The 18,863-nt window shown below is 37.9% G+C and overlaps 4 protein-coding genes across 4 annotated transcripts in view; 2 read left to right on the forward strand and 2 right to left on the reverse strand.

Annotated features, from left to right (window-relative positions):
- The window catches only part of LOC113310639 (BTB/POZ domain-containing protein At3g05675-like), a 2,691-nt gene extending 1,065 nt beyond the window's left edge, over positions 1-1,626 (forward strand). Inside the window, exon 3 of the mRNA XM_026559372.1 lies at positions 52-1,626. Within this exon, the coding sequence (XP_026415157.1) occupies positions 52-1,368 (1,317 nt within the window). The 3' untranslated portion in view covers positions 1,369-1,626. The remainder of the gene's footprint in view (positions 1-51) is intronic.
- Positions 1,573-3,759, reverse strand: LOC113310640. The gene is made up of 4 exons (XM_026559373.1): positions 2,990-3,759; positions 2,611-2,772; positions 2,375-2,464; positions 1,573-2,139 (listed from the first exon to the last, which is right to left on the reverse strand). The coding sequence occupies exons 1-4, from the start codon at positions 3,621-3,623 to the stop codon at positions 1,949-1,951; spliced, it is 1,077 nt and encodes a 358-aa protein (XP_026415158.1). The 5' UTR covers positions 3,624-3,759; the 3' UTR covers positions 1,573-1,948.
- Positions 3,760-3,813: 54 nt separating this feature from the next.
- On the forward strand, positions 3,814-6,173 carry LOC113310641 (prefoldin subunit 6-like). Its single transcript, XM_026559374.1, has 6 exons — positions 3,814-3,924; positions 4,324-4,413; positions 4,582-4,652; positions 4,777-4,901; positions 5,069-5,129; positions 5,879-6,173. Exons 2-6 carry the CDS (start codon positions 4,335-4,337, stop codon positions 5,933-5,935), a joined length of 393 nt encoding a protein of 130 aa, XP_026415159.1. The 5' UTR covers positions 3,814-3,924; positions 4,324-4,334; the 3' UTR covers positions 5,936-6,173.
- Positions 6,174-6,545: 372 nt separating this feature from the next.
- Positions 6,546-10,997, reverse strand: LOC113310638 (BEL1-like homeodomain protein 1). The gene is made up of 6 exons (XM_026559371.1): positions 10,753-10,997; positions 10,015-10,103; positions 8,878-9,925; positions 8,242-8,618; positions 8,098-8,158; positions 6,546-7,996 (listed from the first exon to the last, which is right to left on the reverse strand). Exons 3-6 carry the CDS (start codon positions 9,784-9,786, stop codon positions 7,226-7,228), a joined length of 2,118 nt encoding a protein of 705 aa, XP_026415156.1. The 5' UTR covers positions 9,787-9,925; positions 10,015-10,103; positions 10,753-10,997; the 3' UTR covers positions 6,546-7,225.
- Between the last annotated feature and the right edge of the window lie 7,866 nt (positions 10,998-18,863).

Genomic DNA, 18,863 nt, shown 5'->3' on the forward strand with positions numbered 1-18,863 from the left:
ACGACTTATCAGCAACCATTTACTTGTCATTTTCTTTTCATTCTTTATCAGGATAAAGAAGTAGCTGTGCCATACATTATTGGCGATCGATCAACTAGTGATGTTGTTGTTCGTATACGAACAGAGGAGGGTAGAGATGACTGGTTTTATTGCCATTCCCATGTTCTCACCAAGAAGTGCAAATATTTTGCTGACCGTCTATCTGAAAGTTGGCCAACATGCCAGATCCTCGATTCACGTAGTTGTGTCGAAGTATACTGTCAAGATTCTGAGTTCAACCACCACGTAAATGCCCTACGTCTCCTCTATGTCGTTGCAGATAGCTCGGTCCCTGAAAACTGGAATGGTGTTAAAAATGCACTTGGAATCCTTCAAGTGAGCATCAAACTTGGGTGCCCAGAGATGGTTCGAGGTTGTGTTGATTACTTGGAAGCAGTCTCATGGGAGGAGGCTGAGGAAGAGGAAATTCTGAGAATCATACCTGGATTAGGACCAGAAGCAGAACCCATCCTTGCTCGGCTACAACCAGTTGATGCAACATCCATAAGAGGAATTTTTCTCTCAACTCTTCATTTTGCCACATCATCACCTACTCCGGACATGTCCGATCTCAAGTCCTCAGCTCAAGAGCAGCTAGAGTACATGCTAACAGAGGATGACGATCCCCCATTACTAATAGCAGATGATGAGTTAAAAGTTGAGGTAAGAAAAAGCATAAATTGTCTCTTAACCTCGTTCTATGGTTATTTGGAGGATTTGGGTCAGCTTCTGGACATGGACAAGACACGAGAGCTACTATCTGTGGTATCAGATTTGTCATGGGCATGTCAGATTTTGACCAAGTTGGAGATTATGAGAGAATTTGTTAACAGTTGGGTGGAGAAATCAGAAAGTATCACTAATAGGATAACTGATACAAACCTGAACCATGTTGACATGCTAGCAATAATGGCAAAGGTTATGGAGGTGGGAGGTAAGGTTTTGGAGGCAATTGCTTATGGTACTGTCATACTTCCAACTGCAAAGAGGCTCCATATGGTGAAGCTATGGCTTCCATTTGTAAGGCTCTCTAAGCCTTTGATCAGTTCGTGGAGTGTTGATGTGGAGGGTTCACCACCTTTCAAGGTGGACAATGAGATTTGGCAGGGCTTGGAGTCTTCCCTTGTTTCAATGGTGCTCGCGCTACCATCTGGAGATCAGGCGGAGATCTTGACTCAGTGGTTGGGAACACATCATGTTCAGTACCCTGACTTGACCGAGGCATTTGAGGTTTGGTGTTACAGATCCAAAGTTGCGAAGAGGAGACTTACACTTTTAGGAAAAATGAGATGTATGAGCAACTCGTCAGAGACGCCACCAAGGTATTAACATAAGTCATTTTTTTGACATTTTTGTTTCTATCTAGCAATTAAGTTGCAGAAAGAGGAAGATCTGGTGTATGGATGGTATCCCTTGGTTATGTAATTTGCAAGTGTAAATTTGTATGTTGCTGAGTAAATTTGTATGTTGCAGAGTTGTTTACACTGTCAAACCTTGAGGGTGCCGTAAACATATCCCATTAGCGACTAAAGCTATCATAAATTGGGGTTTTTACATTATAAATCGGGGTTTTTCAACCTTGTGTCATCGAAATCCAATAATTATTACACTATCGTCAATTATAGATTGAAACAAGGCTAATCTTTTAGAGACATTTGTTAAGATAACTGTAATCGATGTAAAGCCAATACCAGCTTCCAGAAGTAGGTCAAGCAAATACACCACATTAAGAGCATACAAAATCGCGCAGTGAAACAAAGGGAGGAAAAGAAGCAAAAAAGAAGTTACGACCAGCTTGCAGCAATTCCTATTCTCTTTTTAGCGTTCCATTTCTTCTTCCTCCTGATATAACTGACTCAATACATTCTCCTCACCATTCTCCCCAAAATGAATAAAAAAAGCTTTACGTTTAATCATCGCCCCAGGCTTCATCTTTCAAGATTTGCCTTGTAACAATGCGGTTTTTTCTGGCTTCCTCCTGCTTTCTCAACTCAGCTGACCCAAAGGTTTCAGTAGAAAGCTTTCTACCCATACCTTGAGCAATCAGTCTTTGAGCTGTTCTAACAGAAGTCTTCGGTCGTGGTGTAGGAGGTTCTAAATCTGGAAAAAATTGCAGCAGTTTTGTTGTTAAACCAACGACTAAGTCGGATATAAACCAAGTAATCATGAAAACATCTTTCACTGTTGGAAGAATCAAAGATAGACCTCTAAAGAATATAGCAAGAACAGAAAAGAACAAATAATCATAGCCAGAAAGCTATCATGGAACTGAAATAAGACAATATTCGCAATAAAGGAGGGAGGGATGGAGGAAATAAGGGAAAGTAATAGATACCTCTTCTGGAAATTGAGCTCAAAAGGTTATCATTCTCCTGTAGCACATATATTTTGAATGATGCATGTACGTTGTTGCAAGCCTCAAGTGCTGCATTGGTATTAAAATATTGCAAATAACAAATGATGTTTAGAAATTATCTTTCAGAAAAGACGGTTGTTCTAGGATACATGCTTTTGCATAAGTATAATACAGCAATTGAATAAAAACTTTGCATTTCAGAAAGTCGCACTTACCAGTAGAAGGTGTTTTAAACACTGCGAGAGCAACAGTATCATTGACCCAGCGAATGACAAACCCGCGATCTCTGAAGCTCTCAAAAAGTTTCTCTAACTCCATTGTTCTAGTGCTGGGTGGAAAATCAGCTAGAACAAGAACATGACTGGTGCCAAAATTTGCTGAAATACCAAAGAAATAAATCTATCATCAAGTGTCACTTAAGTATTTTACTAAAGGATGAAAGATTGGCAACTAACTCCAAGACAAATTCTAGTATGAATTCCTGACACAACTCTAAAATGAGGAATATAGGGTTATCTATTATTTGATCGTAAGGTTCTAAAGGTAGCTTCTCACACAGAATACATGGTCTCTACAAGCAAATGATCCACTTACCAATTCCAGATTTTGATTTTTCGTCTGAGTTACTCTGACCAACTTCAACTTCATCATCATCAGAACACTCACTGTTCACGCTACCAGTTTGTTGGTCACTATACAAGCTATTCTTCTTATACATGAATGCTCCCCTTCCTCGACGCTTAGTTGTTGTTGTTTCCGGTTTTGAATCTTCCAACGCAAGTTTGGATATCCCTATATCATGTACTGGTGGTGGTGGGGTTAATGTTTCATCAATTGGACGATCAGCAATAGATTCCCAATCATCAGCATCATCATCAGCATCTGAAGGTGGTGCAGGAGAACCGTCGCAAGCTGAAACAGTATCTAAAACCCCATTCTTACCCAAATCGTTATTCTTTATCTTGTGGGAATTCTTCTGTTTGAGTAGAAAAGAACGAGATTGAAGTTCATCAGCTTTAAGTGAGAAACCTTGAGTAGAATATAGATTAGCTAAATCAGTAAGAGCTGTTGCCAATTTCAGATCAATAGATGACGACGATGATGATAAATTTAGGGTTTCAAGTTTGTTAATAACTGATTCTAAAAGTGATATTGCACCTTTAGTATCGCCATTATCTACTAAATCTTCCACTTGTATGCTCCAATTCAAATCTTCTGCTGCTGCCATCTTCAACTGTTTACAGGACAAATTGGAAATTTCGATCTCTGACTTCCACTTCACTTCAAAATCCTGAATTCTTGTTTCTGATTTTTTTTTATTAAGAGGCGTTTGCTATATGCTTACTCGCATCTACAAATCTGGCTCGGGGCTGACTAGAGCTGAATCGGAAATCATATTGACGTTTATACCCTTTTATACTTTCCTGGAGTAAAAACTTTTAAGGAGCTTCAAGCCTTTGATTCTCCCCCATTCTGAAACCCTACAAAGAGACGCAGAATCAGATCATAATCTCAAGACGAAAGCACAGGTTTGTATCTCTCTTATCTTTCTTGTAACTCTAAATATAACCCTAAACCCCACTGCTGCTGAGATTCAAACCTCAAATTTCCACTAGGGTTTTCTTGTCGAATATGTGTTACTCATGAAGTGTGAATTTGATCCAGGGGACGCTATTTTATTAGTTTGTTAGTGTTGATTAGAGGAATGCGTTTTGATTCTTCGGAGATATGTTGCCATAGAATTTTCACTTTCTGCTACTGGTTCTTATATGTTTATTAAAACTAGGAACTCTATGAATCCGATACTTTTGAGTAAACAGTTTCTGTGATGATTACCACTTCTGTTTTGCAATTGAGTACATATTATCAGACAAATTCCTAGTACCCTACTTAGGATTAATGTGCAACTCTTTATTTTGCCTTACCAGCCAAGAGAGAAATGAGTTCTGCTTCTGCACTCCGGGAATTACAGCGAGATCTTGAAAATAAAGCCAATGATCTTAGCAAACTTCAAAAAGGTTAGTTTCTGTAGCAATTTATTTGGTGTTATCTAAACACCCTAATAGAATGTTTGGTTCAAGTTATTGAATCCGATTCCTGGTTACTGGATTACTTCATAAGTTATTATACATGCTTTATCTCATTATTTTTTCTCAATTCTTAAAACACATTTATACCTCTACCAGACATTGCAAAGAATCATCAAGTTAGAAAGAAGTACACAATCCAATTGGGCGAAAATGAGCTAGTCCTGAAGGTAAAGATATTTATCAGTTCCATACAATTATATGTTTTTTCGACTTAAGAGTCTAAGGAATATGTTAACCCCACTTAATATAAACGTTACTAGGAATCTTAAACTTGTTGTTTTGCTAATGTAGGAGTTGGATCTGTTGAATGAAGATGCTAATGTTTTCAAGTTGATTGGGCCAGTCCTAGTGAAACAGGATATGGCAGAGGCAAACGCTAACGTGCGCAAGAGAATTGAATATATTTCGGCCGAACTGTATGCATCTTTCATTGGATTTAGAATCTTGCTTCATTTCTTTTTTATGTTGTATGTTTTTCAATTGCTAAGGGCTCTTTAAGAGTAAGGACTATTGGTCTAGTAAGGGGAGTTCAGATTCTAAGATTATTTGATTCTCTCCTTTTGTTCCCTGCAATTGAATGTAGGAAGCGTCTTGATGCAACCGTTCAAGATTTAGAAGATAAACAAAACAGCAAGAAGGAAGCGGTTAGTATACCTTTTAATACTTTGCTTTGATTTGCTTCTTTGTACCAAATTTTTTGGGTGCATATCATTGTGATTTTTTGGTTCGCATAATTGAGGTTTGTTGCTAGCCAAATGACAAACGTTTGCCTTTGTTGAGCTTGAAAGTTAGAAGTAATTGCAGTCATTTCTGTAATATCCACAACCAAGATATTTTCTCTTGATCAGCTAGTATCGAATATATTCAAAACTTGATGTGACCCTCACAACTTATAAACCACAACTTATGAACATTGCTTGTTACGACAAAAAGTATAGATTTGTTGTTGCAACAAAATGTAGAAGAACTTAGAACGTCCGGAAGGAATTAAATAAAAGAATTAATACCAAAAGTGCTATACAAATGTGATACTGTTGTTGCTGTATATCCACTGTTACAACAATGTGTAGAAAAATTTGGGAAATTTGGAAGGAATTATATAAAAGAATTATGCTAAATAAGCAATTGCGTAGTTGTTTTGGTGAAATATTATCCGAAGGGAAACAAGAAGTACAGGACATAGACATAGTTGAAAACAAGTTATACCAACAATGTATGGTCACCCATTCTAATTCCTCTTTTCTCTAATTAGTATTCTTCTTCTCATATTCATTGTTTCTGCTTCTTCTTGCTTTTGTATTTCTTTATGCACTGGACCATTTCAGAAGGTTTGGATAAATTAGTAAATTCAATCCAAAAACCATGATTTGAGATGATTACTTTTGCTCTGCAGATCTATAAACTACAACAGAAAATTCAAGGCCTCCAGGCTGGAAAAGCACCTGCTTAATGTGAAAGTGGACTTGCGTGGAACTTTAGTCTCACTTTTCCCAAGTTATGGAAATTTCGGAGAAGTCCCAGTATTAGAATTAGAGGTTATCATTCATCCTGTACGTGTGTGCTGAATTTTGTAAGATGCGTCTCCCTTCGTGGCTAATCGACGTTGTAGTATCCTGAGGAAGATACTGAATGGATATATAAGTTTTTCTTTGTCAAATGATGAAGGTATTTTGAACCATTTCTCGTTATTCCTTTATTGATTTTCTCACTATTTCATTTGCAACGTATACCAATGGAGCCCACTAGGAATGAAGATCCAAGGAATTGTACATCAATTAATCAGTTAGGTTCATTTGATCGCATCAATGGTTTTTAACAGCGACATTTTAAGTAAAGTCCAGATCTTCGGAAAAAAGTGACTGGTGTTTAGTACGTAATGCAATCTGCTCTTCTTTTGTGTACGTTTTTGTTTTGATTGCTAGAAACGTCTACGATGTTCACTTCAGACACTACTAAGTCTACCAGATTAAGAAAGGCACCCATGAACCTGCGTGGTCGTGGTATGTTTTGTACCCGGCATGAACTACAATAAATAATTAGCTGGAGACAATAGAATCGAATGCAGGTATAGGGGATTCCGGAACTCGGATTCCCAGTGCTCCAAAGAAAGAGAAGGCGTAGCTTACCTTCACCACTTGAGCCTTTTTATTTCATTTTCTTACAGAAAACAGAAAAAATACCAACACTGATTGACTAGTTCTACAAAATTTATATTACATATATTTGTATAACAAGCTTGTTCAGATATGCATCATCATCATTATTATGATTTATATATCTTCTATATTAATGTAGCTATGTTTTTCATGGGTATGAAAAATCAAACTATAATATACAATCTTCGATCTATTCTTCACCATTTAACCTTGTAAACTCATTAACTCTTAACACAAACGACGATTCTAAACTTGTATAAACCCTGTATGACAAGCCAGCCCTTTTTTCCTTTTATACACTAATCCTAACACCAGTAACAGCACAACAGGTATTCCGTTTCCTGCTAATGCAGGAATGAAGAATTCATCAAAGGATGTGATTATGGAACCAGATAATTTTGTCTCTCTAGCTTCAGCAATGGCTAGCTAGATTGAATCACCTAAATCCTACATGTTCTTACCTTAAAATGTAGCTTTGATGAAGATAATGTCATCATCTTAATCAGGCCACAAAGTCTGGTAGCAGCTGGGCGGCAAACCTTTTTCTGTTCTGCATGTTCAGGTTCTCATAAGCCGTTGCAGAGTTAGAAGGCGGGCGGCAAACCTTTTTCTATCCCGCAGTAGTCATTTGGTTCATTATTGCCAATCTCGAGCCTCCTTCCTAATTGAACATTTTGGTTTGTGAGATAATTCTGTTGCGCACTCGACATAGAGAGGCTTTCACAGTGGGGAAGGCCTAATGTAAGAGAAACTCCATTGGAGTATCTAGGTGCAAACTGTTCAGGATCAAACCTTCCCATCTCTCCCATTTGGTGATGATAAGCATCGAATGCTCCTCCATGATTCGCTGCTTCTGTTATCAGTGAATAACCATCTCTGTTTAGCCTTTCGTTTCCGAAATTCATGCAGAGTTCTCTGTTTGTTTCTCCGGAGGGCTTCATTTCCATATCCATTGGTTGAACGGTATTTTGAGGATTTTGCAACTCAGTGTTCCGTGATTTCTTGGGATATCCTTGCACCGTCCCTTCTGCATTTGATGAACCTAAAAAGAATCCAGCCTGGGCATGTAAACTTTCTTTCATGGTCGAAGCAGGGATAGATAAATTAGAAACTGCAGTGTGAGGAACACTCGAGTCTGTGGGTTTATCTTGTTTAGAACCAAAGCCTTTAGTTTGGTCTGAACTGTGCGGACTGTTTTCCGTAGACATTGAACCTGATTCGTCGTTGGTCAATTTGTTCTTCCCTGTTTTGTCCTCCAATCCATTCTGTTCTCGGTCCTTCACTTCTTCCATGTACATTTCTTCAACCATTGGCTTCCAGAGACGCACACGGGCGTTAATGAACCAATTTGATACCTGCATCATTAAGAATTGAAATTTATTTGAGCCGAATTTCTGATAATTCTGAGAGAACAAAAGAAAAGGAAAACATAGAAACCCAAGAGTTTATTCATTACCTGGCTCCTAGTAAGCCCTGTCTGCTTAGCAAGCATGACCTTGTCTGAGTCCTTGGGATATCTGCAAATCAAACATTGGACAATCAGTATAGATAAGAGTTATAAATAAGCGAATTGAAAGGGATGAAATAAAGGTCTACTTACGGGTGCAAAAAATGTTCAAAGAGCCAAGCACGAAGAATGGATACTGATCTCTCTGGCAACCCTCTCTGCGGCCTCCAAGCATTGTGTTGTATCATTCCGAGCTGTTGAAGTGCCCGTTGCTGTCGAAGTTGATGATCAACAAACCTAAGTCTTGAACCTTCAACTTTCCCTCCACCGAAATTATCTTCTTCCCCCAAACTCTTGCCTGCTGCTCGGATTTGTGTCGATATGGCATCTTTTAGACAGCGGAATTGCTTTGAGATGGTTTGTAAAGCTAAAGCTGTATATGTTTTTGCTGAACCAAATCCCGCTGCTTGTTCAAATGAATTGACTACGATTTGCATCTGGTGATGATACTGCCTATATCTTTGTTCTACCTGAAAATCCCACTCAAAATAAAACACTTTTGAAAAAAACAAACGCTTGACGGAAACTTGTAACCAAATTTCTCTAAAGATCTTACGTAATTCAAAATTGACAGAGACCCTGCAGATTCCTACACTTTTTGCAAAATAATTTGCTTGTAAATCTCTTCTTTGCCAAAAACAATATTTTTTTTAAAGGGTTTCGCTTTCACAAGATCAAACATGTAACGAAAACGATATCTATGAAAGTGTACTCAATATCTATATTTACCTCATCAAGCATGGAAACAAGCTTAGCTTTCTTCATTTGAAATTCTTGCCTTTCAGCTGTTGTAAGGTCTGATCCTTTTCTCATACTACTTGATTCACCACCACCACCACCCATTGAAGAACCTTCACCACCAGTCATAGAAGTACTTGACTCTCCTCTGCTTATCTTAACCTGACTTTTACTTCCTTTTGATAATTCAGTCTTGATTCCGTTACCAACATTAGCAACTTCATCTAAAAGTTGTTGTGCAGCTTTCAAATATTTAGAACCCATCAGAACACTCTGTATATTTGAAGTTCCATTAGAAACACCTGAAGCAGAAGGAGAAGAACCACCTGAAGCTCTAACCTCATCACCACCAGCACCACTAGTTGGAGTTATAACTGATGCGGGTGGGATATTATTAGTTTCCGTACGATGATAATTTGGGAAACCAGTTGGTTGTTGTGGTGATAGACTTAACGATAGGCCTTGCTGAGATGATGATGGTGGAATCATCGATGATCTTCTGATACCAAGTTGTGATGTATAATCTGTAACACCAATTGATGAAGTATTTCCTGCTGCTGAATTATTAGTATTACTATTCATTTGTTGTTCGATGGATGACCATAAATTGTACTGGACACGTGGAACAAACCCATGTAGAGATGGATCTTGAGATGTTGTTGCAGATGGAGTTGGTTGAAGAGGAATTCCAACGAAATGATGACCCTGAGTTTGGTTTTGTGATAAACTAGCTTGATTTATTGAATTTCCATTCGGATTTAAGAAAACTGCCATGTTTCCGCCTGGTTGCGGATGATGATGAGGTGTGTCAGAATATCCAACGTAACCAGGGTTCATCAGATACAGTGTCTGTAATCCATCATTTTGTATTTCCGAATTTCCATGAAAGTACGTCGCCATCGATAGATCAAATGTTTTTTCTTTCTTAATTAATAAAACACGGGGGATGAGTACCCCTTAGCGCTTACGCCCTCTCGAGAAGTACGCTGCGGAGGTGACTTCTCCGACAGAAAACTATTCACAGACAATCCGACTAAACCTGAAATTTTTCCCTCAATTAATCTTCAGATATTTAGTCAATTTATACTAGAATTAATTTCCTGAATTCTAATCAATGATATGAATTACCTATGAAATAGATCTTAATTCAGCCCATTCGTTATTGACCACCAAACCCAATCACTTCTTACACTGATTGCTGATGTTGCAGAGAAATCCTGAAAGAAAGTGAAAGTAAGAAAGACGAAACATTGAAATGATTGGCGAGCGAGGAGGATCTGCAACATTTTAATCACTCAGACTTATATATCAACGAAGCCCATACATTCTTTTTCAACAATATTTTATTTATATGTAGACACAAAGAGAGACAACAGAGAATTGATTAATAATATATATATATATATTTCAAGTAGTGGAAAGCAAGGGGAAATAAAAATTATGAGCAAGTGATAGCTTCTCTCAGCAGTGTGATGGGAAATCTGGATTGCACGTGTTTCGATCGTCTGAAGACTTGATTCATCAAAACAAAAAGAGAATCCGACTACTCACAGTATGGCACAAAGCCCATGAAAGATCTTTTGCAGTAGTCGTAGTAGTAGAAAAGGACCATTTGATATATATGAATGATTAATTACTAAAATACAAAGAAAAATAATCTTATAAGCCTAGATCTCTTACTAGGAAATATTAGTATCAAAAATTCAGGTTGATCTTCTTTTAAATTGTGGGTTTACTTGTATCTCCATCAAATAATCAACACACTCATCATCATAATAAATAAATAAATAATTAAATAAGTATTGACAGTAATAGTAGGAGTAAGTAGAAGTGAGTGTTGATAGATGATCAGTTTTGGGGTATTACCTATTTGGTTTTTAAGAGAGTGAGCTTTTGTCAGAGAAACAATTCCTGCAACTCTTTCTTTCTTGATTTTCTCTCTTTCTTACTCAAACGGGAAATGAAATAAAGAGAAGAGACATGGAAGTTAAAAAGTCTTTTACAAAAAGATACCCATCTTTAATTCTCATTTTTATTTTTATTTATTTTATCTATAATTAATTAAACACTTATTATTATTTTGTAGTCTCTTGTATGAGAAACTTGAAACCCCATAAATTGTTTTGGTTTTGTGTGGGTGAGATATAAAGCTCTGTGAAGTGCTTAAGTTAGTTGTGAAGTGCTTATCTCAATCTCCATCTCTTTCTTTGAATCTATCGATCTATCAATCTCTGTTATAGGAGTACCTGCGAATAGACCAAAACTTGGCTGATTTGACTCAATCTCTATCCTTATCAAAATCATTTGATGCAGAGAAGAAGAAAGAAATGAGATAAAAGATCCGAAAGAGAGAGGTGTGAAATGAAAACCCTTTATCTTTTGCAAGTGGGGACGACGAACAGAGAAAGAAAACTACGAGATGAAAAACGAGGAAATGTCTACTTCCATCTACTAAATTTAATGGAATTATTACTTTTTTTTTTTTGTTATTTTTTGTGGTTGGATTCTTGAGTTTGAAAGATAAAGCTGTTGATTTGAAATAATACTAAGTAACACAATCAACCACCACCAAATCGACATCAACTTTACAAATTCAAAGATGATTTACTAGAAGAAAATATGTGTTTTCGGTACATATCTAGAAATTTACCGTTTACATCATACATATCATGGACAGGTACGTAACAAAGAGTAATGGTAAGTGATGAGGGAGCTGGACCCCTCTCCGGAAAGACTAGCAAGGTGACTCATGTGATCTTCTTGTGCATTGAATACGACTATAATAACAGATGTCCCTGTAGTATAGTGGAAAGTCATTGAGTGATGATATTTAGAGGTAACAAAGCCGTTCATGAATCAATATTCATAGTTTTTTTTTATCAGCGATTAACGAGTTAATTTTTGTTTAGTTTTTCTTTTGATTTTTGAATCAATATTCAAATATCGTGTTAGCCGATATAGAACTCGAATGATTGATATCAGTACATAAGGTTTTGATTATCATTTTACTAGAAAGACATGTTAGTGTTTTACTTTACTTTTTATTTCTTTTTTGGTGATATATACCACTAGTCATATCGATAAGTGCAACACTACAAAGCACTGACGGACCTAGAGCTGGGCTAACATCGGTTTTAGCCCAGGTAGCCGTCACACTCTAACAACCTAAAAAGGTGAAATGTTTGCTCGTCCAAGGCTATTAGCAACTGAAAAAAAAATTAAAGCTTCTTGGGTCCGCCCTTGCTACAAAGTCGTTGGCCCTGATAAGTAACAAACTCAATGCAAGAAAAATAGTCTTCCTACTTAGTAGAGGTGCATGGACATGGAAAAGACTTTCTCGCGGACATGGACACGCCATAGCATGCGCGCATTCATCCTCGCACTAACTAGTCAAAAGTAAAAGATTATTTAGAAAGAAATTAACGTCGACGTCAATGAAATCCATAACCAATATTTTATCATCATCTAGACCCTTTTCTTCACTTTTGCCTCTCTTTCGCAATGCTATTAATATCTATACAGCATATATTATCAACTCCTCTTAGATATGCAAACTTGTTTTTGTTATGTTGCTTTCTTACTCCACTACTAGCAACAAATTCCACTTTCAATAACTTTTCTATGGAGAAAGACCAAACTCAACAGTAGTATTAAAGTTGCCTAAATTTCTTCTTTATGCATTAAATACTGTTTCTAGAGATTAAAAGCTAATTTGGTGTTAATGTTGCCCTAAACATGATTAAATGTCAGTGGATTGATAATGATAATTTATTCATGTAGTTGAAATACAACACACAAATACAATATTATTGTCAGCAATAGTGTTGATTCATTGTACTTGAAGTCATGCATGCAAAACTTCAATTAAATAACATCAACTAATTCCCTGTAGATTTTTTATGTTGGGGAAAGTTCATTACAAAGGAGAGCTGTATAGATATAGTTTCTCAATCAATCTCAATCTCCAGATTAAAGGGTTATATATTTTATACTGGTGATGATAGAATAAACAATTTGATGTGTATACATCAAAGTTTTAGAAAGGAAAAGAAAACATTATGGACCTACGTTTGGAGATTCGACCATTGCAAGGGGAAACCATTAGTTTGGCGAGACCATTTATGTTTCTACGATTTCTCGTTGTAATCAAACATCTATACTAGATACAAAGAAAAGCTGTTAGTGGGGTGAGATTTTTCATGTCTTCTGTTCCTCTGGAGTCTGGACCGCAAGAAAAGGAGATCTAAAGGGTGAAACTATCGTGCTAGAGTGTCACACCTGCAAATGCACTTCGCAGTTTTTCTGCGCAATTATGACCTGGTAATAACGTAGTTCGGTGAATAAAGCTTCATCAACGATCATTTTAGCTTTATAAGTTTGCATCTAACCAAACAGAAACACTCCAACGAGTTAAGCGACAAGGAGGTTTATTTAGATTTTCTCTTTTCCTTCAATAGTAGCCCATACTATAAAGAGGGGTTAAATGCCATGCTTATGCTTCACAGATTTTGAGAGCACTTACGAATCAATAGAACACATAGATAATTCTTAAGTCAACAAATTCCTTCTCATTAGCTTCGGGGAAGATTAAAAAAATATGTCCACCCAATGGACTTAGAAGCTTATTCTCTACTTAAGCCTAAAATACACTCTCTACTGCAATGTGGTGCCTCTACACTTGAAGACATGTACCTGCAGAAGTACTCTAGCCTATTTTAGTGCCAAAAACAATCCAATCCGTGTGCAACCAAGTGTACATCCTATGGACAACCATCTGTCCATAAGTAGTTATCCTAACTGAAACAATGCTTTCTAACTGCTAGATTTTGCGCTCTAGCAGATTGATTCCATACTTGTTCTCGACTATTAAGGAATGCCAAATTTGGTCAAAAAGTCACTTTATAATCGCCTCAAACCAACTCCTAGCTCTGGCATGCGTGTGATGCGGAGACAGTTTGTAACTGGCAGCCTTAGCCAACATCCATCTATCATATATAGCGTTGTACATGTTTTGGCCTGAGCTGATGCATAGTTAACAGAGTGCAACACTCGTCTTGTCCTGAGCCAATGTACAACAATCTTAGCGCTATAATCAATATGTCCATGTACTTAACTCATATTGATGCCAATATCCGAGTAAAGTCATGCCAATCATGCCTTGATCTTCTGCTTGGCTCAGGGGATATGGGTATTATAAGGGATGACATAGGGGATATGGGTATTATAAGGGATGACATAGGGAATATGAATATCGTAATAATGGTCAAACCTTATTGACTATAATTTGAATTTCGGTTAGCAAAGGGTTGGAACAAATTTCACTCATTGGTCGACTGTTAAGGAGGCCTACTGTGACGGACTGGGAAGTTATGGCCTGCGCGCATTTAGAAGTATTTAAAAGCTAGGCAAATGCGCGTCCATTCTTCCTTGCAAGAATGCTCGTGGGGCATGATGCAGCTGACTTAGCTTCCACACTGTTCCAACTTACCCTTGTCCGCAAAAAGGGTATAAGGCTGTAAGACCAAAACCAATGTGTTCTTGCATGCATCACTAGCTTCTGAGTATTGTCCATGCATAAGGCATAAGCCTTGGACTTAGGCATAGGCCTCTCCAATCCTATTGCCATTTTCCTATTGCACTTACCGACTTAGCTTGCTCTATTGGCCATGCCCAATTATGCAATTGGAGCATATGCCAACTATGTGTAGCTTGATAGGAAGTATGAGCGTCCCTTGCTGGCATGAAACTAAACCTCATCAAGCTTGGCCACAATCATCTCTTGCATCGAACTACCGATCTTAGATGATACGAGGGACCAAAGTGATGGACCGGCAATGCTGCAACTCATTGCGGCTGCCTACGTACCCTTCCCTACTCTAAAGGGATCCAAGCAAAAATCGTAGTTCATCCTCGAAGGGACAAGAAACTGAGGCAAACTCGATTGCAAGGTTGTGGCATAGCAATAATGGTAATGGCCTAGTCCGTATAGACCGTTTCGTCAAAATGCACAAAGGTTGCAGATTATCGGGTTCACGGCATGGCATAGTGATGCCTTCACATCATATGCCCCATTGGAAAGACTACGCAGCTACAAATGAGGCCTAAGCATTATTTATGTTGTTCCGTCTAAGCTATGAAGCTTACTTGGTGCATGGTCGGCATATGCACCTTCAACTAACTACCCCTCCCTGTATGGGTTAACTTACCATTTCTACAACTTAGAAAAGGAGAGAGGATTGACATGTTTGCTTCACTATTCATGGTCGTTGCCATTAGGGCTATCAATGGATATCCGATATCCGGTAGCCGTTTTCGAATACCCGAAATCCGATAGGTTAATATCCGACATAACGGTTATCGGAAACGAAAACGAAAACTTTAACGAAACTTATTAGGCTTACCGTAATGGAACCGACTGAGCGAGTTTTCGTTAGGCTAAGTTCTGATACTGATAAGCCTATCATATTTTTACGTTCCAAGTATGCCCCCTCTCAGATTTTTAGTTTTAGCTTGGCTGCTCGCGGAATTTTGGTAGATTGGGTAAATGAGAGGGGCAATGAAATATTAATCATTGTTTTATTTTGGAAAGTCATCGTATCTTCTTCTCTTCTCCAGTTGCTCCTCTCTAGTTTCCCCTTCGTTGCCCACCACCATTACATACCTCCTTGAGTTTCATATACATATTCATACCACAAATCTATATTGCCACCTCCTCCTCTCCATCATTGTTATCAATCCTTTTAATTATCGTGGCTATAGCAATGTTTACCAAGAAGTTCACCGAACCACCATTGTTATCAATCCTTTTAATAACCGTAGCTACATCAATGTTTACCAAGAAGTTCACCAAACCCTAAATTCAAAATTGGGTGAATTGATCGAATTGATTTCAGGTCAGTTTTGTCATCAATCAGCAAATATGTTTAGGGTGAAGTGGTCTTGGAATTGAACAGTGGGGTGGGGTTTCTTATGTGGGTAAGTAGTGAATTTGACTACGAACTCTTGAAATCTTGATATTATAATTGGCAATTTGGTAGCAGTGTATTTGAATTAAGTTCTCAAGCAATGGAACTGTGGCATGTAGGGTTTCTTAACGGAAATTATCGGGAAAAAATCCGATATCCGGTAATCTAAACGTAACGGAATCGACTGGGATTTTTGAGTTCCCGTCGGAAGCTATCGGATACCGGATATCCGTTAATTTTTAAAGTAGCGGTAGCGGCTGAGCCACTATCCGTTTCGTTAAGTACCGTTGACAACCCTACCATTTGCTCCTCTCCAGGTCCCCTTTCGTTGCCCACCACCATTATAGACCTCCTTGAGTTTCATATACATATTCATACCACAAACCTATACCACCACCTCCTCCTCTCCACCACTGTTATCAATCCTTTTAATAAACGTAGATATAACAATGTTTACCAAGAAGTTCACCAAACCACCACTGTTATCAATCCTTTTAATAATCGTATCTACAATAATGTTTACCAAGAAGTTCACCATACCCTAAATTCGAAATTGGGTGAATTGATCGAATTGATTTCAGGTCGGTTCTGTTATCAATTTGCAATATGTTTGGGGTGAAGTGGTCTTGGAATTGAACAGTGGGGTGGGGTTTCTTATGTGGGTAAGTAGTGAATTTGCACTACAAACTCTTGAAATCTTGATATTATAATTGGCAATTTGCCAGCAGTGTATTTGAATTAAGTTCCCAAGCAATGGAACTGTGGCATGTGGGGTTTCTTAACAGAAATTATCGGAATAAAATCCGATATCTGGTAATCTAAACGTAATGGAATCGGCTGGGATTTTTGAGTTTCCATCGGGAGTTATCGGATACCGGATATCCGTTAATTTTTAATGTAACAGTAGCGGATGAGCCACTATCCGTTTCGTTAAGTGTCGTTGACAGCCCTAGTTGCCATGTATCCCTGAATAATCGGCAATGATTGCTGAGTTCTATTCTGTAATGCACAATGATTGCACAACACTCGTTCTGGTTATCGCATAATGATTGCGTAACATTCACTTGGCCAGCCCTCTCTGGCCTGATGCACAATGATTGTGCAACATTCGTTCTAGGCCAATAGCCTGCATATTGCGCAGCAACGTCCAAGGCCATCTACCCATCTGGTCTAATGCATTTTTTTGATGCAATGCGATATGACCCAAGGCCAATGCAACTTTCGAAATGCAACATTGGCTCTAGGCCAATGTAGCTTCCACTTGGTAATGCACCGCTCTCAGCGCGATATTTGTCCTTTGCCTCTTACTACGCAAGGAAGCTTTGGATGAAGCTTCATCTCGGTCCATGGAGCATCTTCGCGCATGCACCATGCTAAAAAAACATGGGATGTTATACCTTCTATGTGATGAGAAGGTGTAATCGTGTCAGTCACGATTTGTGTCACTTAAAATTGGAGTTTCAAAAATCAAAACTTTTTTCAATTTCTGGAATTTGAGAAAAAGTTGTGACGCGATTTATTAAATTAATGACAAAAATCCTTCATACTCAATCAAACTAAAATATTTTCAGTTTAAAATTCTTAAAGAAAAATCACTAAATCGATTGAATGATTCAGACTTTTAAGCAAATATCTGTTTTCTGAAACTGTTCTTCAACTGTCGGGTTAAGAAGATGAAGTATCGGGTCAATTAAAACAGTATCAGACCCGTGTCCAATTTTTGAAGTTCATAAAACCCAGTTTTGTAATCATTCAATTTTTAGTTCTTATTCTTCAGTGGTTTGATGGTTGTAATTGTGGGAGTAGTAGTGTCATTGTTAAAGAAGAAGAAGGGGTAATTTACAAACTAAAGATGGTGGTTTTGAGATTTTGTTTGTTGAAATACAGCAGAAGAAACCCATGGACACTCCCAATACGGATATAAATTAATACCAATTTCGATTTCAATTCACCACAACAATTTATACAAGTACATATTATCCACATTTATCTTAACTTCAATTAGTGCTCATAATCTTAACTCCAATGGTCACTTACCTGTTTGTGTCAATGCCAAAGAGAATATACCATTGTTTAATTTAAGCATGTGCACTCATTTTTAATTCAAATTATAACACATTTTAATTCACTTTTGTATATGAATATCAATTTTTTTAGGCGAGCTTGTTTGCAATCATTCGACAAACTCCAGTTAGCAGTTTTTTCTGGTATGGAATAACGCTTATTGGTCTGGCACCAAATCCATTAGAGATGCAGATTCTGAAGTGCAAGGGTAGTGGTTATTTAGAGACATGGTTTGTTTGTCTATATATTGATTTCAGTAAGTTGCTTTTGGTATGTAAGATTCATTGTAGTATCTGGATTCTACCTTCGTTTGATGCAACACTTATTGTATACTTAAGGAACACTTTCTTCTAATACCCAACATAAGTTGTTGATGGTTTTTAGTGATGTTATTTTTGTTCGTCATCCCCCCTTGTTGCATCAGTCATCTAGTCTTAGTTCTCATGTCCTTGTTAGGTAACTAGATTTGTGCCTGTGTTATGTTGTAACACCCCGTGTATTTAGCATGGTGTTGTTGATGGTGGTTTTTAGCTTAGGGTTAAAATCGTAAAACTATGCATCTGGGATGACGCCACCATGACCACTAGCGCATTTATTGACCATTGATACATTTATTGAATCAATCAACGTGATTACTTAAGAATTACTGGGGTACCTTTTTTCTACACGGGTCATGTTCCACGACAGAACCCTTTGCATTGACTTCACCTATGCCGAAACCCTAATTCTCATGCTACCGCGCCAAGGCATGCCAACCATGCCAGCTGCACCACTATGCCAATGGAAAATCGTGCCAGCCACATCTAACGCGCCAAGGCATGCCAACCATGCCAGACGCACCACTGTGCCAATGGAAAACCGTGCCATCCACATCTACCGCGCCAAGGCATGCCAACCATGCCAGCCGCACCATTGTGCCAATGTCAAACCGTGCCAACCACATCTACC

The sequence above is a fragment of the Papaver somniferum genome, chromosome 9 (assembly GCF_003573695.1).
Source record: "Papaver somniferum cultivar HN1 chromosome 9, ASM357369v1, whole genome shotgun sequence".
Lineage (NCBI taxonomy): Eukaryota > Viridiplantae > Streptophyta > Magnoliopsida > Ranunculales > Papaveraceae > Papaver > Papaver somniferum.

What these genes read in the sequence shown, in the direction of transcription:
- LOC113310640 (XM_026559373.1), bottom strand. Translation starts at nt 3,623, where the DNA reads ATGGCAGCAGCAGAAGATTTGAATTGGAGCATACAAGTGGAAGATTTA. An exon ending in GTTTAAAACACCTTCTACTG is followed by an intron (nt 2,465 to 2,610) that starts GTAAGTGCGACT and finishes ATACCAATGCAG; the next exon opens with CACTTGAGGCTTGCAACAAC. An exon ending in GAGCTCAATTTCCAGAAGAG is followed by an intron (nt 2,140 to 2,374) that starts GTATCTATTACT and finishes AATTTTTTCCAG; the next exon opens with ATTTAGAACCTCCTACACCA.
- LOC113310641 (XM_026559374.1), top strand. Translation starts at nt 4,335, where the DNA reads ATGAGTTCTGCTTCTGCACTCCGGGAATTACAGCGAGATCTTGAAAAT. An exon ending in GAATATATTTCGGCCGAACT is followed by an intron (nt 4,902 to 5,068) that starts GTATGCATCTTT and finishes AATTGAATGTAG; the next exon opens with GAAGCGTCTTGATGCAACCG. An exon ending in AAAACAGCAAGAAGGAAGCG is followed by an intron (nt 5,130 to 5,878) that starts GTTAGTATACCT and finishes TTTGCTCTGCAG; the next exon opens with ATCTATAAACTACAACAGAA.
- LOC113310638 (XM_026559371.1), bottom strand. Translation starts at nt 9,786, where the DNA reads ATGGCGACGTACTTTCATGGAAATTCGGAAATACAAAATGATGGATTA. An exon ending in TTTGAACATTTTTTGCACCC is followed by an intron (nt 8,159 to 8,241) that starts GTAAGTAGACCT and finishes TTTGATTTGCAG; the next exon opens with ATATCCCAAGGACTCAGACA. An exon ending in CAGGGCTTACTAGGAGCCAG is followed by an intron (nt 7,997 to 8,097) that starts GTAATGAATAAA and finishes TTAATGATGCAG; the next exon opens with GTATCAAATTGGTTCATTAA.